The 25,079-nt window shown below is 52.5% G+C and overlaps 4 protein-coding genes across 5 annotated transcripts; 3 read left to right on the top strand and 1 right to left on the bottom strand.

Moving 5' to 3' along the window:
* Positions 1–667: 667 nt before the first annotated feature.
* Positions 668–9,943, bottom strand: NUDC (nuclear distribution C, dynein complex regulator). Its single transcript, XM_048968986.1, has 9 exons — positions 9,778–9,943; positions 8,588–8,665; positions 6,472–6,675; positions 6,059–6,142; positions 5,586–5,699; positions 4,984–5,178; positions 4,495–4,578; positions 4,074–4,192; positions 668–1,789 (listed from the first exon to the last, which is right to left on the bottom strand). The coding sequence occupies exons 1-9, from the start codon at positions 9,871–9,873 to the stop codon at positions 1,738–1,740; spliced, it is 1,026 nt and encodes a 341-aa protein (XP_048824943.1). The 5' UTR covers positions 9,874–9,943; the 3' UTR covers positions 668–1,737.
* Positions 9,944–10,050: 107 nt separating this feature from the next.
* Positions 10,051–13,785, top strand: NR0B2 (nuclear receptor subfamily 0 group B member 2). The gene is made up of 2 exons (XM_048968989.1): positions 10,051–11,926; positions 12,399–13,785. Exons 1-2 carry the CDS (start codon positions 11,401–11,403, stop codon positions 12,677–12,679), a joined length of 807 nt encoding a protein of 268 aa, XP_048824946.1. The 5' UTR covers positions 10,051–11,400; the 3' UTR covers positions 12,680–13,785.
* A 1,103-nt stretch (positions 13,786–14,888) lies between these two features.
* GPATCH3 (G-patch domain containing 3) lies at positions 14,889–19,968 on the top strand. 2 transcript variants are annotated; one of them, XM_048968976.1, is made up of 7 exons: positions 14,889–15,258; positions 15,527–15,945; positions 17,250–17,424; positions 17,789–17,848; positions 18,110–18,231; positions 18,372–18,499; positions 19,041–19,968. In XM_048968976.1, the coding sequence occupies exons 1-7, from the start codon at positions 14,901–14,903 to the stop codon at positions 19,258–19,260; spliced, it is 1,482 nt and encodes a 493-aa protein (XP_048824933.1). In that variant the 5' UTR covers positions 14,889–14,900; the 3' UTR covers positions 19,261–19,968. The 2 variants fall into 2 exon arrangements, with proteins under 2 accessions (XP_048824933.1, XP_048824934.1); XM_048968977.1 differs by lacking the exon at positions 19,041–19,968 and adding an exon at positions 18,662–19,027.
* A 182-nt stretch (positions 19,969–20,150) lies between these two features.
* On the top strand, positions 20,151–24,984 carry GPN2 (GPN-loop GTPase 2). Its single transcript, XM_048968987.1, has 6 exons — positions 20,151–20,206; positions 20,531–20,966; positions 22,536–22,692; positions 22,880–23,040; positions 23,789–23,919; positions 24,402–24,984. The coding sequence occupies exons 2-6, from the start codon at positions 20,550–20,552 to the stop codon at positions 24,472–24,474; spliced, it is 939 nt and encodes a 312-aa protein (XP_048824944.1). The 5' UTR covers positions 20,151–20,206; positions 20,531–20,549; the 3' UTR covers positions 24,475–24,984.
* Positions 24,985–25,079: the final 95 nt, after the last annotated feature.

The raw sequence follows: 25,079 nt of genomic DNA, 5'->3' as shown, positions 1-25,079 counted from the left end.
GCAGGTGGTGACGAGGGCCGGCTGGAGGCAGCTGCCCCAGGTTCTCGCTTTCCCACAAGGTCACTGCTGAACTGGGTGGGTGCCGCTTTTTGAACTCGAGGGCCTATAAAACTGGGAGAATGAATGCACACAGTGTCCTGTTATTCAAAAAAAGAAAACCTGGTAAGGCAGGTGCAAGGCCAGGCCGGACTTTGCCCAAGCAGGGATTTTCTGCTGTTTGCACCCACTCCCTCTGGCAGAAGGCAGAAATACTTTGTAGTGGCAGAACCCCAGCAGCAGGATTTTGGGGTAGCCTCTAAAGGGCAGGCAGGAATAGCAGCTTTTGTCACACTTTCCTCGCATGCTTGTCATAAAGCAGACCTGGGGCAAGGGTGGCTGTCTCAGTGCAGTCACGCGCTGCTACGTAGGGAATGGGGAGCCTGAAGCAATGAGCCTTGGTCAGCACTCCTGAGCAAGGCACGGCTCCAGCTTGAGCTCTCTTGAGCTGGGGAGCAAAAGTGAGGAGCGAGGATCCTGAGGACGCAAGCAGCTGTGGAGCAGAAGCCCCAGCCCTTAGCAGGCAGCCACCTCTCCCTGGGCAACTTCGTGCCCCCTCCCAGCTCCTATCTGAACTGCACAGCCCCTCCAAAGCCCTTCTGCAGGACGAACCACACGCTCTACCCACAGATTTGACACTTTTTTCCTTTATGTTGCACTGCAGCTTTAACGAAGATATGAACCATGCAGAGGAACGCCGCTCGTCAGCAGGAGCTCAGAAGAGAACGCAGCAATGCCTGTCAGCAGCGGCAGGGAGAGAGGCTCTCGGCAGAGAGGCAGGTGAACTCTCAGTAACAACATTATCCCAAAGACCCCCACACCCTCCCCTGGCCCACAGTCACAGACCCCACAGCCTTCCCTTGCCCTAGAGCAGCACGTCACCCTCTCCAGCTGGAATGAGAGCCCTTCCTTGGGGTCAAGTTTGTCCCACTTCTGGCAACAGAAGCAGCAGGATGGAAGGCACCTGAGTGCAGGTCAGCCACTAAACCCTCTGCTCAGATGTGATTGAACCTAGAGTCCATTACAGGTGAGAAGAAAGGAACCAGTTTTATCCTTCCCCATTCAGTTTTTGGGCGGCAGCACAATGCTATCTGCTACCTTGAATTGATGGGTTACAGCAATGACAAGCAATGTTCTTTCTCTACTGCAAAGACTATATTTTGTTTTGTTTTTTTTTAAAGACTGCTGTTTTCCCTGCTCAGGGAGGCAGAAACGTAAGTATTTCCTAAAATAAACTGGCCCTTGTTTCCACAGAAGAGCAGGAATGCCAGAGCAGGGAGGGAGTAAAAACTCAGGAGCACCTGCAGCCAGAACTGAAATGGCAAAGCAGAGGTGAACAGCTCCAAAGAGCCTGGAGATTAAGCTAAGCAATGCATTAAGGATATGTCCCCAAATCTCTCAAGTCTGGCTCTTGAAACCTCAATGCCCTTTTTGCTCCAGCCCCTCCTTCTCTCCTAACTGCTGCTTGGGAATTGCCACAGATGGCTCTGACTGGCGTTGCTGCAGACTGGTTCTGTGGTCTTACATTCTGCTCAACACAGGACAACTGAGGACGACTTCACGGAGCTGCCTTCACAGCAAGCTCAGCTGGGGATGCTGCAAGTGCTTACTTGCCCAAGGTAAGGGATCCCTACTTATCCAGCAATACGTTTCCTGTCCCATTCAATGGGCTGCCTGAAAGAGCGGGGAGGAGGATCGGAATCAGTTGAATTTAGCCTTTGAAAAGTCCATTTCTGGATGCTGTTCCATGAACCTGCAACAAACACAAAGACAACAGCTAAGTTGTAAGTCAGCAGAAGACACAGAGCTCTCCCCAGGGACACACAGCGAGTACCTGCGAGGCTCAGCGCTCCTCCACTCCATTTCAACTCATTCATTCAGCCTCTCCACATCCCACTTTTCAGGTGCAAGGCTGCCCTCTCCCAAGGCGTGCATCCCAAGAGGCATCCCTACTTCCTGCACTATCAAGTTCACTTCCTCTCCACATCCTCCACAGCAGGGATTGTTTGACTGAGCCCCAGGTCACGCTCCCCAAACTACAGATGGTTTCTCCTCAGCTCGGTACATCAGCAATCCTACCAGCCACCAAGGTCAGCAAGCCCACACACATGGCAGTTTTTTTTATCAGCTACACACCCTTAACTGCTGCCTCTCGGACAGACACGTAGCACTGTGACACGGATTGTGGGGCAGAGGGGAGATTGTAAGGGTAGATTAGGATTTAAGCTCGAGTGTGTTACCTTATGCATTACTGGAGACATAGGGAATATCTCCAGTGCAACCTGAGACTCAGCACAACCTGATTTCAGATGTACTGCAAACTCAGCAGATATGACTATTTGGACACAGATTGCCACATCAGAAAGCTCTGAGAACTGAACTGTGCCTACGGGAGATCAGGAGCGGGGTATCAGGGCACAGAGACGTCCCTGCATTCCTCCTCTGCCCTGCACTTCGCCATGGGACACAGCACAACTCTGGGGGTTGTACCTATGAGGTGGAGGGACAGGGCAGGCATTTCACTTTTCATCTCCATGGAAATACGCACTGTGAGAGCAGCATCTTTGTTGAGCAGGCAGGAGGAACTCCCCAGCACAGAGCAGAACCCACCTGGGTGTCACCCAGTCCGCTCTGGTATGAACAAAGTCTAAACTTCCTATCCATTCTTACCAGCCAATCTGCACACAGGCCAAGCTCGCAGAGCACTGAACCAGTGCTGAGATGCCCTGTACGTGCACCTTCCAGCAGGCAAGGACTAGCTGCCATTCCACAGCTCCTTCAGACGCTGAGGAAGCCTGGTCTATAAAAGTTACACCCTGCTCTAAACTCAGCGCACCGTTCAGAGCAAAGCTTCTTCCAGGACAGATAAGCTGAGGAAGGAAAGGAGCCAGGTGCAGAAGGAAGGCCTGCCTCACCGATCCTCCCTCCAGCCCTGAGACATGCAGGTTTGCACTTTCCAAGGAAGATGCCTGACTCAGAACTGTCTCCACACCTCCCTGCCTGGCCTTGGGGGCTCCATGAGTAATTTCCCTGCCAAGGTGCATTTGTGCCAAACAAGGCAATAAAGGCATAAAAGGACTATTGGCTTGGAGACAGCTGTCTGGTGACAGGTGTGTAAGGAAGATTATCTGGGCTACCGAGTAGAGGGAGATTAGAAAACAATCAAGACCATGTTAAAGTTCACTAGAGTCAGTACTTCCATGCTCAAACATGCTTTCTGGACTTGAAATCAGAAGATTAAGACAATGCCAGAGCTGGGCTATTCCCAGAATTTCTCATTATGTTATCTACCCCCACTGGCTTTTATAGATGCTGGTGGTTAGCCAACAATTCCGTGACTTTGTAACTGCAGATTTGAACTCAGGTAGAACTGAAGGGCGACCCGTTCCTCGCTCAGTAACACCGCTAGGTACTGGTGTGGAGAGAGGAGAGGAGAGGAGAGGAGAGGAGAGGAGAGGAGAGGAGAGGAGAGGAGAGGAGAGGAGAGGAGAGGAGAGGAGAGGAGAGGAGAGGAGAGGAGAGGAGAGGAGAGGAGAGGAGAGGAGAGGAGAGGAGAGGAGAGGAGAGGAGAGGAGAGGAGAGGAGAGGAGAGGAGAGGAGAGGAGAGGAGAGGAGAGGAGAGGAGAGGAGAGGAGAGGAGAGGAGAGGAGAGGAGAGGAGAGGAGAGGAGAGGAGAGGAGAGGAGAGGAGAGGAGAGGAGAGGAGAGGAGAGGAGAGGAGAGGAGAGGAGAGGAGAGGAGAGGAGAGGAGAGGAGAGGAGAGGAGAGGAGAGGAGAGGAGAGGAGAGGAGAGGAGAGGAGAGGAGAGGAGAGGAGAGGAGAGGAGAGGAGAGGAGAGGAGAGGAGAGGAGAGGAGAGGAGAGGAGAGGAGAGGAGAGGAGAGGAGAGGAGAGGAGAGGAGAGGAGAGGAGAGGAGAGGAGAGGAGAGGAGAGGAGAGGAGAGGAGAGGAGAGGAGAGGAGAGGAGAGGAGAGGAGAGGAGAGGAGAGGAGAGGGCTGTGGGAAAGCAAGCACCCCCAGATCAACTGGCTATACCCACTTTTTCAAAATGTCTTGCTTCTTCTGTTCATCAGACGTGGGGAGGCCCATGGATTTCTGTCGCTGATCATACATCATTTTCTCCACCATACTGCGAGTCTCACTGTCCAGGTCTGAGAGCTGAAACCAAGGAATGCCATCAGAATTGAACACACTTTGCTCAACACACACACACACACACACACACACACACACACACACTGCTTGCATTCTCTGATGTGCACAAGCTAGAGAAACATTAGCCACTCTAACTTATCTCAGCTTTGTTTAGTTGAAGCTTTGGGAGCACCTATCAGATAGGGGCACACACAGCAGTGCTCCCAGCCTTGTTTTGTTTCTGCTGCTAGAACAAAGTCACAGAAGTTGAGTGTGAATGTGTTTATGAGAAGCTACGTTCGTTCCAGAGGAGGGAGTTCTCTCACCTTGGAGTTTTCTGGATTGATTTTCTTGGTGTTGATCTCTGGGTCTGTGGAGACCAGTTTGTTCCACCATTCCATCTTGTTGATCTGAGGGAACGAAGAAGCAACAGTTCTTTCTTTTTCCTGGGCTTGCTCTTAGCATGCTGTGTCTGGAATCAAACTTTATTTGACAGTTGTCTAAGCGTCAGTAAAATCTGAACCTGGAGGAAGGGCATTACTTTCATTTCTAATCACTTCAGCTATCTGGAATTTCCACAACTGACGAACCCAAGAGCATGTTAGATGTCATGGCTGGCACAACAAAACAGGGCTGCAATAAAAAATTGCCTGTAGAAGCCAAGAAGGGACATGAAAATTCAAGGACAGAGCTTATTGCTGCTCATGTCACTAACAGATGTGAAAGAACAGCACAAATGCACTAAGGTTTGGTGTTTGGTTTCACCAGGGAAGAGGCAGACAGGTCCCAGCCCTCCCCAGTTGACGCCGCTTTACCTTCTCCAGGTGCACGGTGACTGTTTTACCATCTTCAATCAGCCAGGAGCTCTCCTCCACCTTCACTTCATTGAAGAGCTCTCCATCAAGAACAGGAGGATGGCCTTTCAGGCCAACTCTGAGGCGCCGTCTCTGGATATCCACCACCACATCCTTCCCCTTCAGCCGGAAGTTCACCTTGAAAGGGACGGCCAGCTGGAACAGACAAAGGGCAGATGTGAGGAGCAGAGCAATTAAGCCTCTCCTTGCCCTCTTGTGCTGCTGTTGTAAGACTCTTTGCCTTTTGCCAGAGTAAGATACAATAATCCTTGTTGGTCGAGCAAGAGGTGAAAGGATACAAGTGTAAATGCAGCAGCAGGGCGGCCAATGGGTCTTTAAGGAAGGGAAGCAGATTTTCACATCCTGTTCAACTTTGTTTGCCAAAGCTTGGCAGAGTTAACCACAGCTTCTGGGAATTTAATTCAGTTACCAGGCTGTCCCCCAGCTACTGAAATGTCGTCATTAAGTGCAATTAACAACCTTCAGGTCTGCTGTTCTTACCAGCACCTACTTTTATTTTGTGGCTGAGATCCCTCAGACCCTGTATATCAGGCAGCACTTACATCCAGCTCTGAAAGAGTCTGTGTCCATCTGTAATTTGGGAGGTCAGCTCCATTGCCAGCGTTGGGTTTCAGTTTTCCTTTATCGTTCTCATCTTTGTCTTCTTCATCCGTTTCCTAACCAACCAACATAAAGTGAAAGGAAGTTTTTCAGGCCTCCATACACTCTTCCCAATTCCAGATTTTTAGAAGAGTTCCAGGTCAGTAGAACATATTTGGTATTTGCATAAACTTAACCCAAAACCAAAAGCTTTTTGTGTTAAAATAAAATTACAAGCAGAAAAAAAAAAGGCACTGCAGTCTTTGGGAATTCAGCCTTGTTATGACCAGGGCACAGCACAGAAGACAAAATCAGCTTCAGTGCATATTCCCAAAGAAAGGCAGGCAGGACGTCCCCTAATATTGACAAGAGTTCTCGTGGTTATCCAGAAACATATTGCTCTCAGTCTAAAACAAAACCCACAGATGAGTTTTACCTGCTTGTTAGAATCTGAAGAGTCACCTTCATCCTCTGAGGGTTTCACTGGGACATTGTTAACCTCTTTCTGTGCCTCTTTCTTCTGTTTAAAAAGAGAATTAACAGAATAGTCCATATTTGTGTTACTTGCTCACCTGACACTAGGCAGCTTCCACTTCTACAGCAGAAGGTATTGCAATACCTTGCTGAGGGCAGAGGGACTCACTGGCAAACCCACCCCAAAAATCTAACAGTTGTTCTAGAGTGCTTTACTTCAGAAGCCCCCACCTGCTGCCATCAGGAGGTTCTGATGCTGCAAAGCAGTGAGTCCAAGCCATCTGAACAACCCCCACTACTTGAAACATGCACTGGCAAATGGAGGAGACAGCCTGGACCAAGCTGGCACCCATAAGAGCCAAGTGAAACCCTCACCTGATTGATTTCCAGCTGCAGCCTTTCTGCTTCCTCGTCTGTAAGTTCCTTAATCCTTGGCTCATTTGCTTCCTGTTTTGCTTCCTTGGCAAGCTTTGCAGCTCTCTCTGCCTTCTCCCGTCGTTCTGCCTCTTGTCGAGCCTTCTTCTCCTTCCTCTCCTTCTGAGCCAGTTTGTTGTGATGGTTGAAGGAGTCTGTGATCAGCTGGAAGACAGGGACGTGTACCAGAGGGTTGAAAAAAAATAAAGAAATCTCCCTTTTTTTTTTTTCCAAACCCAACTGAAGCCAACTCACCAGATACCAAAGTTTTTTGCTTTTTTGTCCTTTGTGCTTTGAGCCTTCCTAACCCAGCTACCCCATACATCCAGGAAAGCTGGAAGAATGGAGACACTGGACTTAGTTTTTATGCCTGCTTCTGACCTCTCCCCCAGCTGGGCTTTCCCCAGGCATATTTAATGTCTGGATTACAAAACCTTTGCCATGAGGAATTTCTATAGCTCCTGGAATTGTGGCTACCACTGCAACAGCAAAATCTAGCAGAAATCAGTATCACAGTTTCACTGTGTCACCATTTAGAGGAGGAAGATTCGAAAAGCTCCTTTTACTGAGGGTGAAGTTCCAACAGAAATCTTTGCTTCCAACCTAACTTCAACCTTTCACATTGTTGTGTCTGTGAAAAGCAAACTCTCAAGGTCTCTGATGCAAACGGCTGTGCTGCTCAGAGCTCAGTATGCAGGCAGGAAGCCAGAGCACTGCCTGCTGCTCAGTAATGCCACAGAGCACTGTGCAGAGCTGCACGGATGAGAACTGCTCCAGAAAACAATGCAGAATCTCACAAGAGAAATCAGAGTGGAGAGAGTCCTCAGACATAGGAGCCAGGTATTTCTGTATGTACAGCCCAGAACCCCTGCGATGAATCAGCACCTTTCCAGAGAAACTCAAAGCAATGGGTTTTGTAACCAACCAGCAGCTATTTCTGCTTTGCTTCTAAAGGGCAAAACAAGGTTTATTTACACAGCCTGAGTCCGGTGTCTCCTAGGACACAGAACTCAAGACGTGCATCTCCCAGCCTCTGCTTCTAATTGAACCCACAGGGAGCAAAGCTATTTAGCTACATAAGTTCCAATAAGAGCAGCCAGGACTCCCAAAAGCACCCATCAGGGCTCATCTCCCAACTGCTACTCAGTTTCATTCCCTGGGAACACAGAATCCCCAGGAATCTGAGGAGATACGTCCTCCAATGGAAGGAAAACAGCACTAGGACTTCAATTCATTCTTCCTTTGAAACCGTCCACTTTCCCACCCCTGACCTGCCTTAGTTGTTACTTTGGAGACCAGAGAGAGTACATTCTGCTCTCCATTAGCAATTAATGCCTTCCCTAATGCATCTACCATGGCAACAGCACCTGTTTTGCTCACAGGGAGTTCTAGTAGTCAAAAAGTGCTCACAAAAGACGTGCACTCTGAGTTTTTCCCTCTGTTCCATACAGGCCGTGGGATCTAGAAGCATCAGACCCTTCTACAACATCAGCTTCCCTGTAACCCCTTCAGCAATCACCCAAAGATTGTATGCAAGCAGGGCAGGGACACAGCATCCAGCCGAGCATTACCAAGCAGTTCACATACTAAGTGAGGGGGAACAGCAAGTACAACTGAGAACCCTTCAGAAAGTCTGGCTAACTTGTGCTGGGACGAGCCAAGGCGCTCAGTCCTTACAGTTACAGCAGCCCGGAGACAAAGGTGCAGCTGCTGGTGTGCAGATGTGGACTTTGAGCTCTTCCTGGGGTGAACAAACAAGGCGACACGCAGTTATCAGCACGGCGGTGTCTGTCACCGTTCAGTCAGCGCGTCTGGCAGATTTGCTTTCCAAACAAGCCTTTGGCCAGAGCATGGCAAATCCCTGCACCACCAGCATCACCTGAGCAAGCGGTCGTGCCTCACCACAGCAGGGACAGCTCGCTGTTCCCTCGTTTCAGTGGTGTGTTTTATTACTGCTCATCCCCAATTGCATTACAGGGTTTTAGGATGTTCAGGAAAGGAAGGCTTAGCAAGGCATAAACGTGGCTGACACATAAATCAAAAGACATAACACAACTTGCAGACTGTGGTTTGTTACCTTCTCTGCTACGCCATCTTCTCCACCAGTGAAGAAATCTGTTTTACGCCTCAGGAAACTGAAGAATGTGTTCACAAGCTGGGAACAAGGAAGGGGGACAGGAAAAGGACAGGGAAAAAAAAAACACCCAGAGCAATGAGAGCACATCACCCCAAGGCACCTCGTGTTTAGTGAACAGTCTTTATTCTGCTTTTCCCATCTGAGTCAGGATCATAATTCTACGATTCCATAATGAAACCCTCTGATTGTTTCCCAGAGAAAATATTCCATGGCTTGTGTGAAAATCCACCTCCTGGCTCTCTGTTTTTCAGGACAGGCATCTATGTGATTTACATTAATAATGTAGGCACGTTATTCTCAGATCACGTTGGAGATGCACAGATGTGGGCACCCCAAGCTGCTAATTAGACCCACTTGATGCAGGAACACTGAGCATGCACATATCCATACATGTGTATGTGTACAGGTTTACACACGTGCTGTATTTTGCTGCCCTGCATGTCTAAGCCCTCAAAGCACACAAGCCCACCTTTCCCAGCTCTGTGTCCCTTTACTTTTACAGAAGAACAAAGTCCTTTTGTTTCCCACTAACCGCCTTGCTACCTGCCAAGTGTTACTGATGAATGGAAACGCACTCTCTCAAAGAACACTGTTGTGTTTTTTTTTTTCTTGTATTTTTTCCCCCCATCAGGAATTGCATCTTGTCGGTATTCCAACCTGAACTTTGAGGATTGAAACAACGAGATGTTTTTAGCACCACTTCTCCAAAATTTTGGGGTGCGGGGGATGCTCCCATACAGCCCTCCTGCAGCTCAGCTCCGGGACCGCAGCTTGAGCTGCCACGTGAGTAAAAGTGAGGCCGCACCGCAGCCTCAGAGCCCCACGAGGAGCCGGGAGGGGGCCACCGCCGGGTTTTTAGCGGCTCCTTCCGCTCACATCCCCGCCCTCGTGCACCACGCAGCGGAGCCGCGGCCGAGGAAAGGGGATCCGCACGCTGTTAGCAGCCGCGCCCCGCAGCTCCTCAGCCCCTCGCCAGCACCACGCGCCCCGCAGAGCCGCTGCAGCCGCCACGGCGGGGCCGGAAGTCACGCGCTGCCCCTCCTCCCGGGCCCGCCCGCTCCTCCCACCCCCCCCAACCACCACCGGGAGCACGGAAAGGCTTTGGCCGCCCACGGGAACGACGGTGCTACCTCGCACACGCCGCCTTGGTGCTGCTGCGCCATGGCCAGAAGGATGCCATCGAAGCGATCCTCCTGCTCCGCCGCTTCCTCCGCGCTCAGCCCCATCTTGCCCGCCACCGGTCTCCTCAGAGCCCTCACGCTACTGCTAACCGGAACCGGAAGCAAGCTGGGCGGAAGCGGAAAAGCGGTACCTCCCTCAACAGCCAATCGCAGCGCTCGGCTGCGCTGCTGCCTTCGTGGATTGGTCGAGGCAGTACCCGCGGTGGAGAGGCGGGAAGAGTGGCGCGGGGCTCGGTTGCTATAGCGACGGCCGGGCCTGGGCCTTTCCAGAAAGCTCGGCCGGGGCTCGGGGCTCGGGGCCGGGCAGCGTTGTTTACTTCCGGGTATTTCCTGTCCTTGCGCAGCGTTTGGCTCTTCCCGAGTCCTCTCCCGTCACCACATGGTTCAAAGAGCCGCTCGTTCAGGCCCAAGCGGGGCCAAGGCTCTGCAGTCTGAAGGACGGAGAGACTGTGGCAGTCCTGCTGGCTGCTGTGGGCCTCTCCTTACCCCTCACTGCTGGTTTCACTCCTTTGCACCAAGAGCTGTGTGCCCTTAGGATGAGTTGTCCTTATCCCCATTGGGTGCCTACTGCCCAAGATCCTCCTGAAATCAATCAGCAGATGCTGTCAGTTCCCCAGGCTGACTTGTGCTGGCCAACAGACACAAATACCCGGGTATTTTGTGGTGAAAATCTATAAACGTGGCCCTCAGTTCCTGCTTGTTTATGCCCTTAAGACGTTTGTTCCTCGCAGGGTTCACTGGACCTGAGTGAGGAATTCCTCATAGGCCCCCCTGAAATCCATAATTGTGTGCTGCCACTTCGCTTCTGCTGATCAAAACATACAAATTCAGCGCAATAAAAGGGAAAAATGTATAATCTGGCTCTCGCCTACCCAGCATTTCTTCTGGAGCACATGGGGCGCTGCCTCGGGTGTAGTGTGGCTTCACTTATTCACTGGCTTCCTTAACTGTAACAGCACAAATCTCCTGTCAACAAGGTTAGGCAAACATCTGCTGATAAAATGACTTCCAGGTTGCTCTTTCCAAGGCCAGAGCACGCAGGCCATTTGCCATGGTGTCCTCGCTCCAGACGAGCACCGTGTGTGTGTGTATGTGTGTGTGAACTCCTTGGCAGCGACACCTGCCAGATAGCACAGCCTGATTGCAGCGCGGGGCCTTGGTGCCATGGTACAGCCCGGGTTAATGACTTTGTTTATACTGTTTGGGTAATTGTGATAAGGCTGCCCAACCCGCTGCCCCATCCCCGCGCTGCGGCTGCTGGCGTTTCATTGAGAAAACGGCCACTGACGCCATGCTGAGATCTTGCTGGTCCCAGCCAATCAGTCTGGGGACAGCTGGTTGGTTGGGTTGGTTTTTTTTTTTTCTTTTTTTAATGAGGACCGCTTAATCACAGAGCGGTCAAGGCTGGGAAGGGGTGTTCCACTTGTGACTGAGCCTTATAAGAGCTTGTTCGAACAGCCATGTGCTGGCAGAGCAGAGGGGACAGGTCACTCCCAGGCTGAGACGGGGAGGAAACTTACAGTTCTCTCCTATCTGTGGAGCTTTACAGAGGATACAGGCTCCCAGGCTCTGATGACCAGTAGCACGGACATGGACTGCGAGAGGTGTCAGTGCCAGCATGGAGACAAACACTCAGCCATTCTCTACACCCTCCTGAGCCAGAACCTGAGCCACAGCCCACCCCACCAACGCTGCCTGTGTCACCAGCGCTGGACAGTTTGCCTCCGGACACCCCATATCACCTGCCAGGCCGCCTCCGATGTGTTGGTGAAAACCATCAGCTTCATGAAGAACCTCCCTTCCTTCCACCTGCTGCCACGGGGGGATCAGCTCCTGCTGCTGGACAGCTGCTGGGTCCCCCTTTTCCTCCTGGGGCTGGTCCAGGAGACGGTGACGTTTGAGGTGATGGAGACCCCGGCCCCCAGCATGCTCGAGAAGATCCTCCTCGATGGCCAAAGCAAAAGGCAGGAGCCTGAGTGGACGCAGCCCATGCTGGCCGCCGTGCAGTGGCTGCAGTGCAGCCTCAACACTTTTTGGAGCCTGGACTTGAGCCCAAAAGAATACGCCTACCTGAAGGGAGCCATCCTCTTTAATCCTGGTGAGTGCTCAACCCTCTCAGCTCTGCCTGCTGGTGGCGAGAGAAAGCCCTGCATGAGTTAGCATTTAAAAACAGCTCTTGGCTTGGAGTCAGTCAGAGTTTGGGCAAAAGTGTGTGTGAGAGCAGGGAGAGCTGCTCATGTTATCGTTAGCATCAACAGTGCAGCTTACAGCTGGGACGCAGGGAGGAGAGATACTGAATGTGGTGTTTAAAAGCAGAGACCTCCTCACCTTGCAAACAAAGACTTAAATCTATAAAAGGGGACTTAAATCTATAAAGGGGGACTTAAATCTATAAAGCTTATGTCTGCCCTGTTAGTTATATTTACTCCCTCAACGCAACAGCCCTGAAATCCATGTCAATAGGGTGGCACTCGGAGGTTTTCTCCAAGACACAGGGAAGGAGATGGGAGAAACCTGGAGCTGTTTTCCAGCCTTCATCTTCACATGCCTTTCCTCCTTTCTCTTGGCAGATGTCCCAGGGCTGACGGCCTCCCTGCACATCGAGAGCCTCCAGCGGGAAGCCGAGCGAGCGCTTCAGGAGGTGGTGAGGATTCTGCACCCCGAGGACCAGGACCGTTTTGCCCTCATTTTGCTCATCACCTCCACCTTGAAATCCATCCCTCCTGCCCTCATCACAGACCTCTTCTTCCGGCCCGTCATTGGCAGCGCAGACATTGTCGAGCTCATTGTGGATATGCTGTATGAAATCACCAGCTGGCAGCCGGCTCCCTCACCACACATGGCTCTGTGAGCTGCTGTGCTCTGCCACAGCTCTGTGCGTGCTCTCCATCAGCTGGCAGGGCAGCAGGGAGGACTGGGGAGCAGGCACTCGGGACAGGCGCCCTGAGCTCCACAGCTGGCTTTGCGTGTGCCTCTTGCTTGGCTGCAGGGCTCAGCAAGGTGTTAGCAGAGCACTCAGGAAAGCAGCCTTGATTCAGCAGATGTCTGTGGCAGCTCCTGCTCCGCCTCTGCCAGTCTGTTTCAAGGAGTGTGACTGTGTGTGTGTGGCTGTTTCCCTGTTCTGCAGCTGGTAATACTCAGCTGCTAGCAAGCAGGCCAGCCCCGTGACACAGGGCAAATTGAGTTAGAGCCTGCTCCAGTTGTTTTTTTTATCTCAGTGAATCCTCAGTTCAATTAAAACCAATGTGTGTTTTGCTGTTAACTCCAAGAGATGAGGTCTGACCTCAACTCACTGCCCATGACAGCTCAACCCTGTGATAGTGGTATTTAGGGGTGCTGAGTATCTTCAGTGGGATCACTTGTAGAGTATGACCAAGTGCAAACAGTCAGAAATTAGATCTTTAAGTATTGGCCAATGTCTGTTGTGCACGAAATCTCAGAAGTATTCATAAAGAATCTTCCTCAGGCAGCAAGAGGGAAAAGTACAAAATCTTACAGGGTGTGCAGCCAGCCGAATTAACGCCTTGTGCCTTTCATCAGATTGCATCTTCTCTCCATTATGCCATGAGCTGCAACAGGATTGCTCACAGAGCAACGGATTACCTAAGAGCAGTGAAACGTATGGCAAATAATGCTGCATGAACACCAGGGAGTCCGTCCTACCCATACACCACAAAGGAGCTTTTAGCAGCATTGAGAATGGCTCAGGCTGTGGGCCTGCCTCTGTTCCTGCGACAGCAAGCAACACACTGAGCTACAGACACCAAACAAACCAGCAGAACTGTTGGTGGCAGAACAAAACATCCCTGCCTTGAGTTACAGCTGGTTAAACATGTAGCACGTCTGGAAACCTCACTTCTCCTGTCTGCAGCTTTTGTAAACCATTAGATGTCAGTATTTTGTGGGTGAGCCTTCTTTCAGTTTGTATATAAGACACAGTAAATTATTTTTTTAATAAAGCGTTTTACCTTTTGGAAAGCGGTGCTGACTTTCAGGGAGGGTGTCTGTTACATTCCTGGGATTCTGCACTTAAATACTGGCTGCAGGCCTGGTGTGGAAAGGACACCTGAAAGCAGGGCCAGAGCCTTTCCCCTCAGTGAAATCCTGCTGCCTCGTCATCGCAGGGCAGCGTTGCGATGTGGTCACAGCAGTGTCTGATTCACAGCCCCGTGGCACACAGTGCCCTGCGCACCCAGCAGAGACAAATCTGCAGAGGCAGCAGAACCGCAGCCTGTCTGCATGCTGTGCCTTCCTTCATGCACGCAGCCTCGCCCGGAGGTGCTGAGGCAGGAGGTGGGTGCTGACTCACCTGGATGTGCACACAGCCGTCAGCAGGCACAGAGACCAGGCTGTGTGCCACGCGTGGCCGCACCGAGGTGCCTGCTGGAGCCACGCAAGGTCTCCTGGTTCCCCATCGCTCTGAAACACATCGCGTTTGAACAGGAGCCTGGTGGGAGAGCGGCGCGTTCTGCCCAGCTGTCCCTTCACCCCTGCTGCCAAACCGCAGCAGGATGCTTCCAAGGGGATCTCAGCCCCTGACAGCCATTTTCCAAAGGGAAGGAGGCTGTGAGTCACCAGATGATTTCCGCAGGCCCACGCCAGCCACGAGCTGCTCAGCACGGTGACACACGCGTGAGTCACTGCGTGCAGGGCACCCAATAGCCCTGTTGGCACAGTAACCCAGCAGCAGGCAGGCAGGCGTCTGGGCACAGGGAGGAGCCCCCGGTGCCTCCATCCCACTGTGTTCCCAGCAACTCCTGGAGACAGGAGAGCCCCGTGCATGGTGGGGCGGCGCCTCACTTCAGCCTGATACCACAGCATCACTCTTTTTCCCTGTCCTATGCATAGCTCTCAGAGCTGCTACATTACCTAGCGTAAAGAAATTAAAAGGAAAATGGAAATAAGGAAAAGGAAAAACGAACACCAAGACCCCTCCCCGGGTTGGGTTGCACTGACCCCATGGCCTGCAGTACCCCTCCCCGCCACGAGGCGGCGCCATCTTCCCCGCGGGTCTGTTGATGACGTCATCACCGCGCGCCCAGCCCCGCGTGACGCACCGTTCGGCGGACAAGATGGCGGCGCCCAGTTGTGAAATCCCTAATGGCGGCGTCGCTGCCGCCCGTTATTGCCTGGTAAGCGGCATCCCGGCCGCGCTGCGCTCTGCCCATCTCCGTGCCTACTTCAGCCAGTTCCTGGAGGCCGGCGGTTTCCTTTGCTTCCACTACCGCCACCGCCCCGAGCGCCCGCTGGCGGGCGGCAGCGATGGGCAGAGCGCAGCGCCCAGCACCTGCTGCTGCCCGGTGGCCGTGCGGCCCGGCCGGGCCCGGCGCTTCGTCCGCATGTACTCGGGCAGACGCTGGGTCGGGCCCGGCGGCACCTCATTGCCTGGCCGCTGCCACGTCCGCAGGGTCCGCCTCAGCCCCGGGACAGGTACGTCTGGGCCTCCCCTGTGGGCCCGCTGAGCACAGGGTGGGTCGTCCCCACTCCCTTCCCCCCTCCGCTTTCTCCCTTCTTCCCCTCTCTTCCCTTTTTCCCCCTCTCCCCCCCCGGTGGAGTTTCCTTAACACCTTACATCCGTTATGGGGCAAGCAGAGTCAGTTTGGGGGCTGTTCCCTAGACCTTCCCAGGAGGGCCCCGATTTGCCCCTCTCTGCTGTTGGTGTGTTTTCCCTCCCCAGATCACTCCTTCCCTCTTCCAGGCACAGAGACGTTTCCCAGTGCAGTGGACATGAAGGCTGAGGGTGAAACCGTCACGGAATCGGACTTGAAGCGGCTGCCTGAGTTCAACCCCCCTTCCTTTATGCCTTTTGGGAACGTGGGCACCCCTCTGAAAGTCTTTCTGGAGCTGATCCGTGCCTGCAGGCTGCCTCCCAGGATCATCAAGAAATTACAGCTGGATTTCCCAAAGACAGGCTCGTCCCGGAGGTATGGCAACGTGCCTTTTGAATACCAGAACACTGAGACGGTTATAGAAGAAGAAAGAGTTTACACTGCTACGGGGGATGAGATCACAGAGGACGAGGGGCCTGTGGCAAGATCTGAGGTGACTGATCCAGCCAGTGCTGAGGAAGACGAGGTGGGGCAGGAAAAGGAGGAAGAGGAGTCGCACTCGGATGACGTGAGTGGATTTTTGTAGTGCTGCCTGCGGTCAGGCGCTGTGCTGCAAAGCTGAGAGAATTGATGTAACTCTTAGAGCTAATTTTTAATCTTTTAATTGTACTGGGAAGTCTGCTTGTCTGAATATGGTGTTAAATGTGGTTGTTCACATTCTGAGCTCTTTGGTGCACGTGGTGGTGCAGATGTTAGTACTTCCAGAGCAGCTTGTCCAAGTGAAAGTGCTTCATGGTGTGAGCACAAAGAGTTCAGTCCAGAGGATGGAGCCCCGGTGGTGGCTGGTGCTGCAGGAGGGCAACTCTGCCTGCTGCGTGGCAGGTTGGTCTGGCTCTGATGTTGCTTGTAAATGAGATGGCTGGAGACTGAGGAGCACATCAGTGTTCTGGAAATGACATGCAGAGTCGTGCAGATGGTTGACCTTGAATGTTCCTGCAATACAAATTAGTCATTTGGAGAAAAATGTCTTTCTTGACAAAGACTCCTAGAAAACTGGGCTGGTCTGGCTCTCCAGAGATTATCTTGCTCCCCCCGACAGACGCCTGTCTAGCCTGCTCTCCCAAACCTTTGTTATTACAGAGGCAGTGCAGTCCTGAGGCAAGCCATTCCCGTTCCTGGCTGTCCTGCCATTATGCACCAGAATTAACTTGTATGTCAAATCTTTGCTGCAGTTTTATTCCATTAGATTCTCCTACCGACAGTGGACACAGAGAACACTTTGTTCCTTCCTTTAAAAGCTCTTTATTCAACAGCTGCTTTCAGTCTTTTCCAGACTAAGGCAGTCTGCTCCTCTGGCTGTTTCTCAGGGGCTGTTTCCTGGATCTCCAGCTGTTCTTTTGGACATTCCTTAGCTGGTTGGTGTCTCCCTTGAAGGGCTGTGCCCAAAGCTGGGCAGACAGCAGTAAAGCTGTCAGTCTGATCTGTGGCTGTGCCAGCAAACTCCTTTTCTGGAACCGATACAATCTCTTTAGGGATCTACTTGAGTGGAATTAATTTGTTGCTAGTGCTGACTTTACCTACAACACACCTGCTCCTTAAATGGACATCTTTGCGTTACAGATCAGGTACGCTGCTGAAAGCATGCTGTGCAGTGGGTGTGATGTGGTATTTTTCACCACTTCTGTCTGCTGACTCTGGCATTAGTCAGGGGAATGAGGTCATCAGCGCTGGTCGTGTCAGTGCCTGAGAACAGCAGGCTGAGACGAGCTCTGTTGACAAAGGTGTTTTATTGTAAAGGCTGTGAGGGTCAGGGAAGTGAAAAGGAGACTTTGTGCTGCTGCTGTCCCCCACCTTTTGCTGGTTTCTTTGCAGGACAATGATACCTGTGAGGAATGGGAGCGACACGAGGCTCTGCATGAGGATGTGACCAAGCAGGATCGTGTGGAGGAGCGGCTGTTTGAGGAGGAGATTGAGCTGAAGTGGGAGAAAGGAGGTTCAGGCCTTGTCTTCTACACAGATGCTCAGTACTGGCGGGAGGAGAATGGAGGTAATGTTGCTGTTTGTGTCGCTGCACTGCAAACTGACTGCCACAAGCTGGGGACTGGGGACCCAGCCTGGCAGAAGCAGATAAATCAAGTATAACCCTTCCAGCTCAGCTGCAGATATGGGCATCTGGTGATCGATTTTTAAGCCTTCCCTTGGTGACAAAACCTGCAGAAGTTCCATCTGATGGCTCCAGGACCTGCTGGTCCTATGAGCAGCTTATTCTGTAAGCCTGTGGCTTCTATACCCTAATATCTGTTCCTTCCCATTTTGTTAGAGAAAACAGGGGATTGACTGCTAGCTAGCAGCTCTTCTGTGTCAGACATCCATAGCCATTACCAAAACCGGTGCTTTTCTTCTCTTGGCAGACTTTGATGAGCAGACTGCTGATGACTGGGATGTGGACATGAGCATCTACTATGACAAAGGTATTTGAGCTTGGAAAAACTTCATAGGAAACAGGGGAGGTTGGGAAGTTCTGAACCTGCAGAATTTTTGACGTGGGGAACTCAGTCATCCTTTGAAAGCATCTGAGACGTCACTGTACTTGAAAGAACATTTTCTGGCTGTGAGAGCTGCCAAAAAGAACAGGTTCTGCTTCCTTGCTGGGTGGTGCTCTGGGGGAAATCACAGCAGGAAATAGCTTTCCTGAGCTGTTCTACTCCGACTCTTGCTTCTTTTTTCCCTAGATGGAGGTGACAAGGATGCTCGTGACTCAGTCCAGATGTGGCTGGAACAGAGACTTCGAGATGGTTTGGAGGATGGGTCTACATCAGGGCAGCAAATCGGCACCTTTGAGAGATACACCAAGGTGAGCTTTGGATACTGAGTGGATGGGGAAAGGCTGTGCTGGTGACGTTCAAAATATGTGCGTGTTGTGGAGGGAGGCTCTGGGCAGATGAGGGTGGGCTTTGTTCCAACACCTTTATGACTCTTTTTCTGCTCTTTCAGGGCTTTGGCAGGAAGGTTCTGGAGCAGCAGGGCTGGACGGAGGGGCTGGGACTGGGGAGCAACAACTCTGGAATGGCTGAAGCTCTTGACAATGAGGGTCAGAATCCCAGGTGCAGGAGAGGTCTGGGGTAAGTACCTTGTCCTCCCCTGCCAGCCTGTGTTTGGAGCCTCTGCCTGGCATCTGCAGCTAACTGGCTTAAAAAGTGAGGACTGTGAACCAGAGCAGTAAGGCTGTGTCCCAGGGCCCTGCCACAGCACTCCTGAGCTGACTGCTCTGCTCTTCCTGACAGGGCAGTACTCTTGGAAGGGCTTGTGTCGTTACACTAAAAGAACTGCAACCATTTGCAGGTTCATGCAGCACACAAACATAAGGGAAATCCGTGCTCAGGAATTAAGGGTCGCCTGCTGCAGTATTTCTGTAGGAAAAGCTCAGGTGACCGAGCAAGATTGGTGTGCCGTACTTCTGACTTGTCTGTGGGCTTTGCTCAGTGCCTTGTCTCACTGCGAGGGCTGCTGCTTGTTCCTGTCTGTGGGATGGCTCCAGGACAGAACACCTGCACCGTTTCTGCCTGTTCCTCCTTTATAACACGTGGTGGAGACAGCCTGCATCTACAGGGGCGTCCCACTGCCCCAGCGCTACTGAACCCAACGCTGCCTGCTTCCCTCTAGGTACCATGGGGAGAAACTGCCAGCATTCAGCAAGGTGAAAAAGCCACGGAGAGAAACTCCTGTCCTCATCTCAACCATCTACGATGACCCTGAGCCTGTGGACAGTGGTGACCAGCTGCTCAGGCGCCAGCCACCCACTGCCATGAAGTACAGACAGGGCATGCCTTTCGTCCGGGCGTCGCGTGGCACTCTGCAGAGCTCCAGCACTCAGTCACACTGAGCAGAGACAATCACAGAGCCTTTTTACTGCTCCTGCTCCTGTTGACCACAGGCTGGCTCCTGCTGGTCTCAATGCTGGAGTAGTTTGTTCATATATTTATTTTTGGAAGAAATAATTTGTAACGGAAAATGCCCTGATTATTTTTTTTTACTCCTCCTAGAGCTATTAAAGTGAGGGGAGATATTAATGGTCCTATTTGTTCACTGGGAACGAGGTGGGAATTGCATTTTTATGCCAGAGCTTTAAAGCCAATACTGCTGCCTAGATCAGCAGAGCTGCTGTGTTAGGTCCGCAGCCAGCTCAGCCCAAAAAGCAGAGCGCATAGTTCACAGCTCCTTGAGACCTAGGGCAGGACAAGTACAGACAGGGCCAGCTGTGGCAATGTAACTGTCCTGCAGAAAGTTTGCTGCGGGCTCACAGCTTTGTCTTGCTTGGGCGTGACAATCCCACAGTCCCAGCAGAAACTCACTGGGATGAAAGACACGTCCTGGCAGCCTTCGGGAAGGCGTCTCCCTGTGGTCAGGTGTAGCAGCTGCTTCCTTCCATGCTTCTCTGTGACAAAGCCTGGGCTGCAGAGAGCCCTGGGCTGAGAGCTTTCATCCATGTGACCTGGCGTTGTGGTGTTACATGTGAATTAAATCTCCTCCGAGTCAGTGGGCTCCAGCCTTTTCCTGCTGCTTACTCTGCACTTCTCATTAGGTGTGGCAGAGACAACGTAGAGAGTCATTTCTCTGTTTTTGGAGGCGGAGGTGGGGGTGCTGGGTTTGTGCCTGGAGGAAACGGGTGGAGCGGGGAATCGAACCGGCAAACCCGAGGCACCATTCGGTCCGCTGCGCCCTCCGACCGCTAGGGGGCGCCGTGCAGGCGGTTGCCGTTCCGGGGCCGGAACGCGGTAAGCGGGGCCCTGCGGGCACCCGGACCCAGAGCTGAGACACCGGTGGTGGCGGTGAGCGGGAGGGGGAACACGTGGGGGTGTGGGGGGGTTTGGGGGCTGGGAGAGGTGGAGGAAGAAGAGAAGGGCCGGGAGTGGGGTGTGGGGACGGATGTAGGCGTAGAGGGTGTGGGTGGGGACGCGGGGGGAGAAGGGGAATGGGATGTGGGGCTGGAAGAAGGGACGCAGGGAAGGACGCACAGCTGTGATGCTGGCTTTGGGTCCTCGCCCTGCTGCAGCACCCTTCCTGATTCGCAGCCACGGGCTCAAGGCCCAGCTCGCAGCGTTCGTATCCATGGAAATAAAGCCGTGAATGAGAGCTTTGTATTTCTTGCTCAGGAGGAGGAGATGAGCCGCCATGTCTGAGAGCAGCAAGGGCAGCCCGCTGGCCTTTGGCCAGGTTGTGATCGGGCCTCCAGGCTCCGGCAAGACGACCTACTGCCATGGCATGCAGGAGTTCATGGGCAGGATTGGGCGCAAGGTGGCTGTGGTGAACCTGGACCCAGCCAACGAGGGGATGCCCTATTCCTGTGCTGTGGACATCTCTGAGCTCATCACCCTGTCTGACGTGATGGAGAACTTGAAGCTGGGGCCCAACGGGGGGCTCATCTACTGCATGGAGTACCTGGAGGCCAATTTCGACTGGCTGCAGGAGAAGCTGGCTGCCTTCAGAGGTCACTACTACCTGTTTGACTGCCCGGGCCAGGTGGAGCTCTACACCCACCACGACGCCCTGAAGAACGTCTTTGCACAGTTGGCCAAGTGGAATTTCAGGGTGGGTTCAGTGCTGTGGGCACTGCAGCTGTGCAGAGGGCTCAGGTGCTGCACATCTTGCAGTCCGGGCTTTTTGGTTGTGGATGTGGCTGCTAATGGCTCTTTTCTTCACCATCCTGCTTGAGAAAGAGTTGCCCCAGAAGGCTGTGGATGCCCCCTCCCTGCAGGCATTCAGGGCCAGGCTGGATGTGGCTCTGGGCAGCCTGGGCTGCTGGTTGGTGATCCTGCACACAGCAGGGGATTAAAACTAGATGATCTTTGGGCTCCCTTTCAACCCAGGCCATTCTATGATTCTATGATTTTATGCTTGGTGGGACAGGCAGGAGTAGCTTGTTCAGGACGTTTAACACGGTGCCGCTATGCTGAGCAGAAACATGGGTTCCTTCCTCCCAGATTCTTGCTGCTGGAAGGTTTGTTCTGTGTTTTGAGTCAGTGCTGTATTTCAGGGCAGGGAATGCAGTGTGCGTGCAGGGCGAGTGCAGATCCTCTGCATTGCACTGTGAGAAATTCAGGTGTCATCTCAGGCCCTGCCTGCTGCTCCTGCAGCCAAACCAAATCGCTGTGCACATCGTAATACGTGCTCTGTGCTTTCTTGCACAATGGAAGATGCAAATTAGGAAGCGCGGGTGAGAAGAGTCCCATAACCACACTAACTTGCCTACGTTGCATTTGTTTTGCATTTGGGCCAAACCATGAATGTGCAAACCACATGTGATGCGAGCAAGAAGGGCAAGTTCGTTTGCTTGAGAGTGTCGCTGGGAATCTGCACATTAGAATTCATCTTTATTCAAATAAACATACACGAAACTGCAGTTACTAAAAAAAGATGGTTACGTTCCTGTTTTGATGGGCACAGCAGTGCTTACACCTGCCTGTGAGCTTTGCTCTGGCTTTTTGTTTTTCTGTGCTGCAGAAGCACGGCTGTGACTCAACCACCCTCAGCTCCAGAGCTCTGCCTGTGAGTGGCATTGTGCAACTGCCAGCAGCTTAGCAGAGATCGCAGACCACATTGTTACAGCCGCGTGAAACGCAGGGAATCGAGCAGCTCGTTAATTTAGTGATTAATTATTATTTCAAACCACAGGGCGCTTGCTTCTCCTGGCACAGTGTGGTGTTCTGCAGTTGCTGCTGTTGAGCTGGCAAACTTTCCTGTGGGGAACGTGGAAACGTTGAGGCAGTTGTGTAGCTCAGGATGGGGGTCACCCCCAAAAACCTGCAGAGCGCAGCCGAGCAGGGAACTGCTGCTGCAAAGAGAGATGTCCTCAGAAACGTGGGAGCAGCTGGGGTGTGAGGGCGTCCTGCAGTGCTGCAGCCTTCCCACAGCCCTCCCTGTACACAGCATCCTCACTCTGAAGCCCCCACGGGTGTGAGGGTGGAGATGGTGGACCTATCCATGCATTGTATAGATTGTATATCCATATGTATATCCATAGGAGGGTGTTTTATGTACGTGTGATAGCTTTCCCCATGTAGGAATCTGTGTGGTTAGTTACATCTGGGTGGGTTGTCCTTCTCAGAGTCTCCCAGGATTAAGCAGAAGGATTTTCACCTGTGTGCCTTTGCTCCCCAGCTGGCTGCAGTACATCTGGTGGATTCTCACTACTGCACAGACCCTGGCAAGTTCATCTCCGTGCTCTGCACCTCGCTCTCTACCATGCTGCATGTGGAGCTGCCCCACGTGAACGTCCTCTCCAAGATGGACCTGATTGAGCAGTATGGCAAGCTGGGTATGGCGCCTTTCAGAGAGGGACACGTGGAGTCAGGTGGTGTCAGATGCAGATCAGCTGCCATGGTACAGGGCTGCTTTGCTGGGAGCTGGTTGGGAAAATGGTGTAAATCTCGCTGGGTTCTCGGTAGCAGGGAATCACCCACATCTACAACAGGTTTTCAGAGCCTCTCGGTGTTTCCCCACAGCTTTCAACCTGGATTATTACACGGAGGTCTTGGACCTCTCTTACCTGGTTGACCATTTAGCTTCTGACCCCTTCTTCAGAAACTACCGCCGCCTCAATGCGAAGCTGGTGGAGGTGATTGAGGACTACAGCCTGGTGTCCTTCGTTCCGCTCAACGTCCAGGTGATGCAGTGGGAGGAGAGGGGCAGAGAGAGCCAGGATGTTTGGGAGCAGCTGGGTTGCACGTGGACGTGCAGAAAGTGGGGGAAATACATCTTCTGCAAAGGCTGCCCCCAAATCCCATATTGCCTCTGCTGCTTTTCCCTCCGCCCCCAGAAGTTGCTGTAACAAATGGGGACAGTGGGGGCTGAAAGGCTTTACAGTGGAGAGACTCAAGGATGGAGGAGGGCAGTGAAGTGCACCCAGACCTGCACATGTTCTGTGGCAGCCGAAGGAGAAGGAAAAGCTGATGGGCTTGGAGCTATGTGGGCCTCCTGTCCTGGGGTGGGGAATTGAGACTCCTTCGTTCTGCGCCCGCATTGCAATTCTGAGCCATTACCTAAAACACTTTCAAATCAGGGAGAGCAAAGTAATTTGGAGATGGGAGGAACGCATCTGTGAGCAAGGACTCAAAATGTTAATTTTGCAGTTTGCAGAAGTGTCAACAAAGGGAGATGGGCTGAGATGAGCAGTGATGAAAGGGAGCGAGAGGGCGGAGGGTGTCAGCCCATCGTGTATTCAGACCCCAGGGGGGAGCTCCTCCTTGTCCTGTTGCCCTCTGGGCTCAGGGAGGAGGCAGGCAGTGCCATGGAGGCTTGGAGTGTAGTTCAGGTGGCCCACAGCCTCAGAGAAAATGGGTGGTAAAGGCCAGCATGAGCTCTTGCCCCTGGGGAGGGTTGTGTTCCCTGCGTGTCACCTCTCTCCCTTTCAGGATAAGGACAGCATGCGGCAGGTGATGCAGGCAGTGGACAAAGCCAACGGCTGTTCCTTTGGGGACCAGGAGCACAGAAGCCTGGAAGCTCTGATGTCGGCAGCAGTGGGAGCAGATTTCCACTTTACTTCGTATCCTTCTCCACCGATCCTCCCTTGCTTTAATTTCTCCTGGGTAAGAGGGGCTGGAGGTGGGGCTGGCAGCTTGCAGGTGGTTCCTGCCATGGTCTGATGCTGTGCTGTGATGCAGATGCTCAGCCCAGAGCTCAGCAGGCAGTTGTCCATACCACAGCTACTGCATGCCTTGCTAATTGACGCTGTACATGTGGGAGGAATCTTTTGACGACTCTCCTCTCATTCACACTCACCTGAACTGTTTCTTTACGCTCTGTCCAAACCATACAATTGATTCTCCTGTACTTGTCGGGTCTGGGATCAGCCAGAGCCAGAAATAACTCAGGTGATGCGAGCTGCTGCCAGCACTGCTGCCTCCCTGCCAGCCTTCAGGCACACATAGGGGTTGGCTCCTCGCTGAGAACGTTAGAGCTCCTTGTAGAAGGGAGTGTTTGAGCCCTGCCCTGCCGCCTTGTTTTCCTTAATTAGTGCGTTATCAGCACCCTTGCAGTGCAGGAGAAGTATGTGCAATCTCAGGACAAGACGGTGGAAGAAGAAGTGATGGATATGTAACACACCCAGCTCCGCCGCAGCCGCGCTCTGCTTCGACAGCTCTCCTTTTGCTGCTGAGAGTTTAAGGGACTCTGTGCTGTGTGACTCAGAGCAAGTGAAAGTCTGTCCAGGCAGAGGTCTGCCTGCTGCACTCGCTCACTGTGGGAATTTGCAGCAGTGGAATGGATGGGCTCTGGCTGAGGACAAAGCAAGTTGGGTCTTCTTGGGGCAAGAGAGAGAGCTGGGTGGGGGTTGTGAGAGAAGAGAAGCGAGGGAGACTGAGCTTTGCCACGTCTCCTTTTCCCCAGTGAGCCCAAGGTAGATGTGGGGAAAGAAAAGTCGGCTTGTTTCTTCTCTAGTGAGACTTGAGACGTGAGTTCTTGGTTTACTTCCTAGGAGGAGGTGTACGTGGCCCTCGTACTCAGCTAGGAAGCCTCCAGTCTGTCTCAAGGAGGACAGAGAGAAGGTTGTTTTTCTTTTTTTTAAATAATGATGGACTCTTTCTTAATAAAACACTTTGTCTCGCTTTCATCTTGGGAGTTTGCTGAACCTGAATAAATAAAACCGAGTGCTACAAAGCCTGGGGCTAAAAACCCTCTGGTGGGAACGTCACAGCAGGGCTGTTT

This window comes from Lagopus muta, chromosome 23 (assembly GCF_023343835.1).
Source record: "Lagopus muta isolate bLagMut1 chromosome 23, bLagMut1 primary, whole genome shotgun sequence".
NCBI lineage: Eukaryota > Metazoa > Chordata > Aves > Galliformes > Phasianidae > Lagopus > Lagopus muta.
The sequence above is the reverse complement of the archived record's forward strand: the minus strand, read 5'-3'. Positions and strand labels throughout refer to the sequence as shown.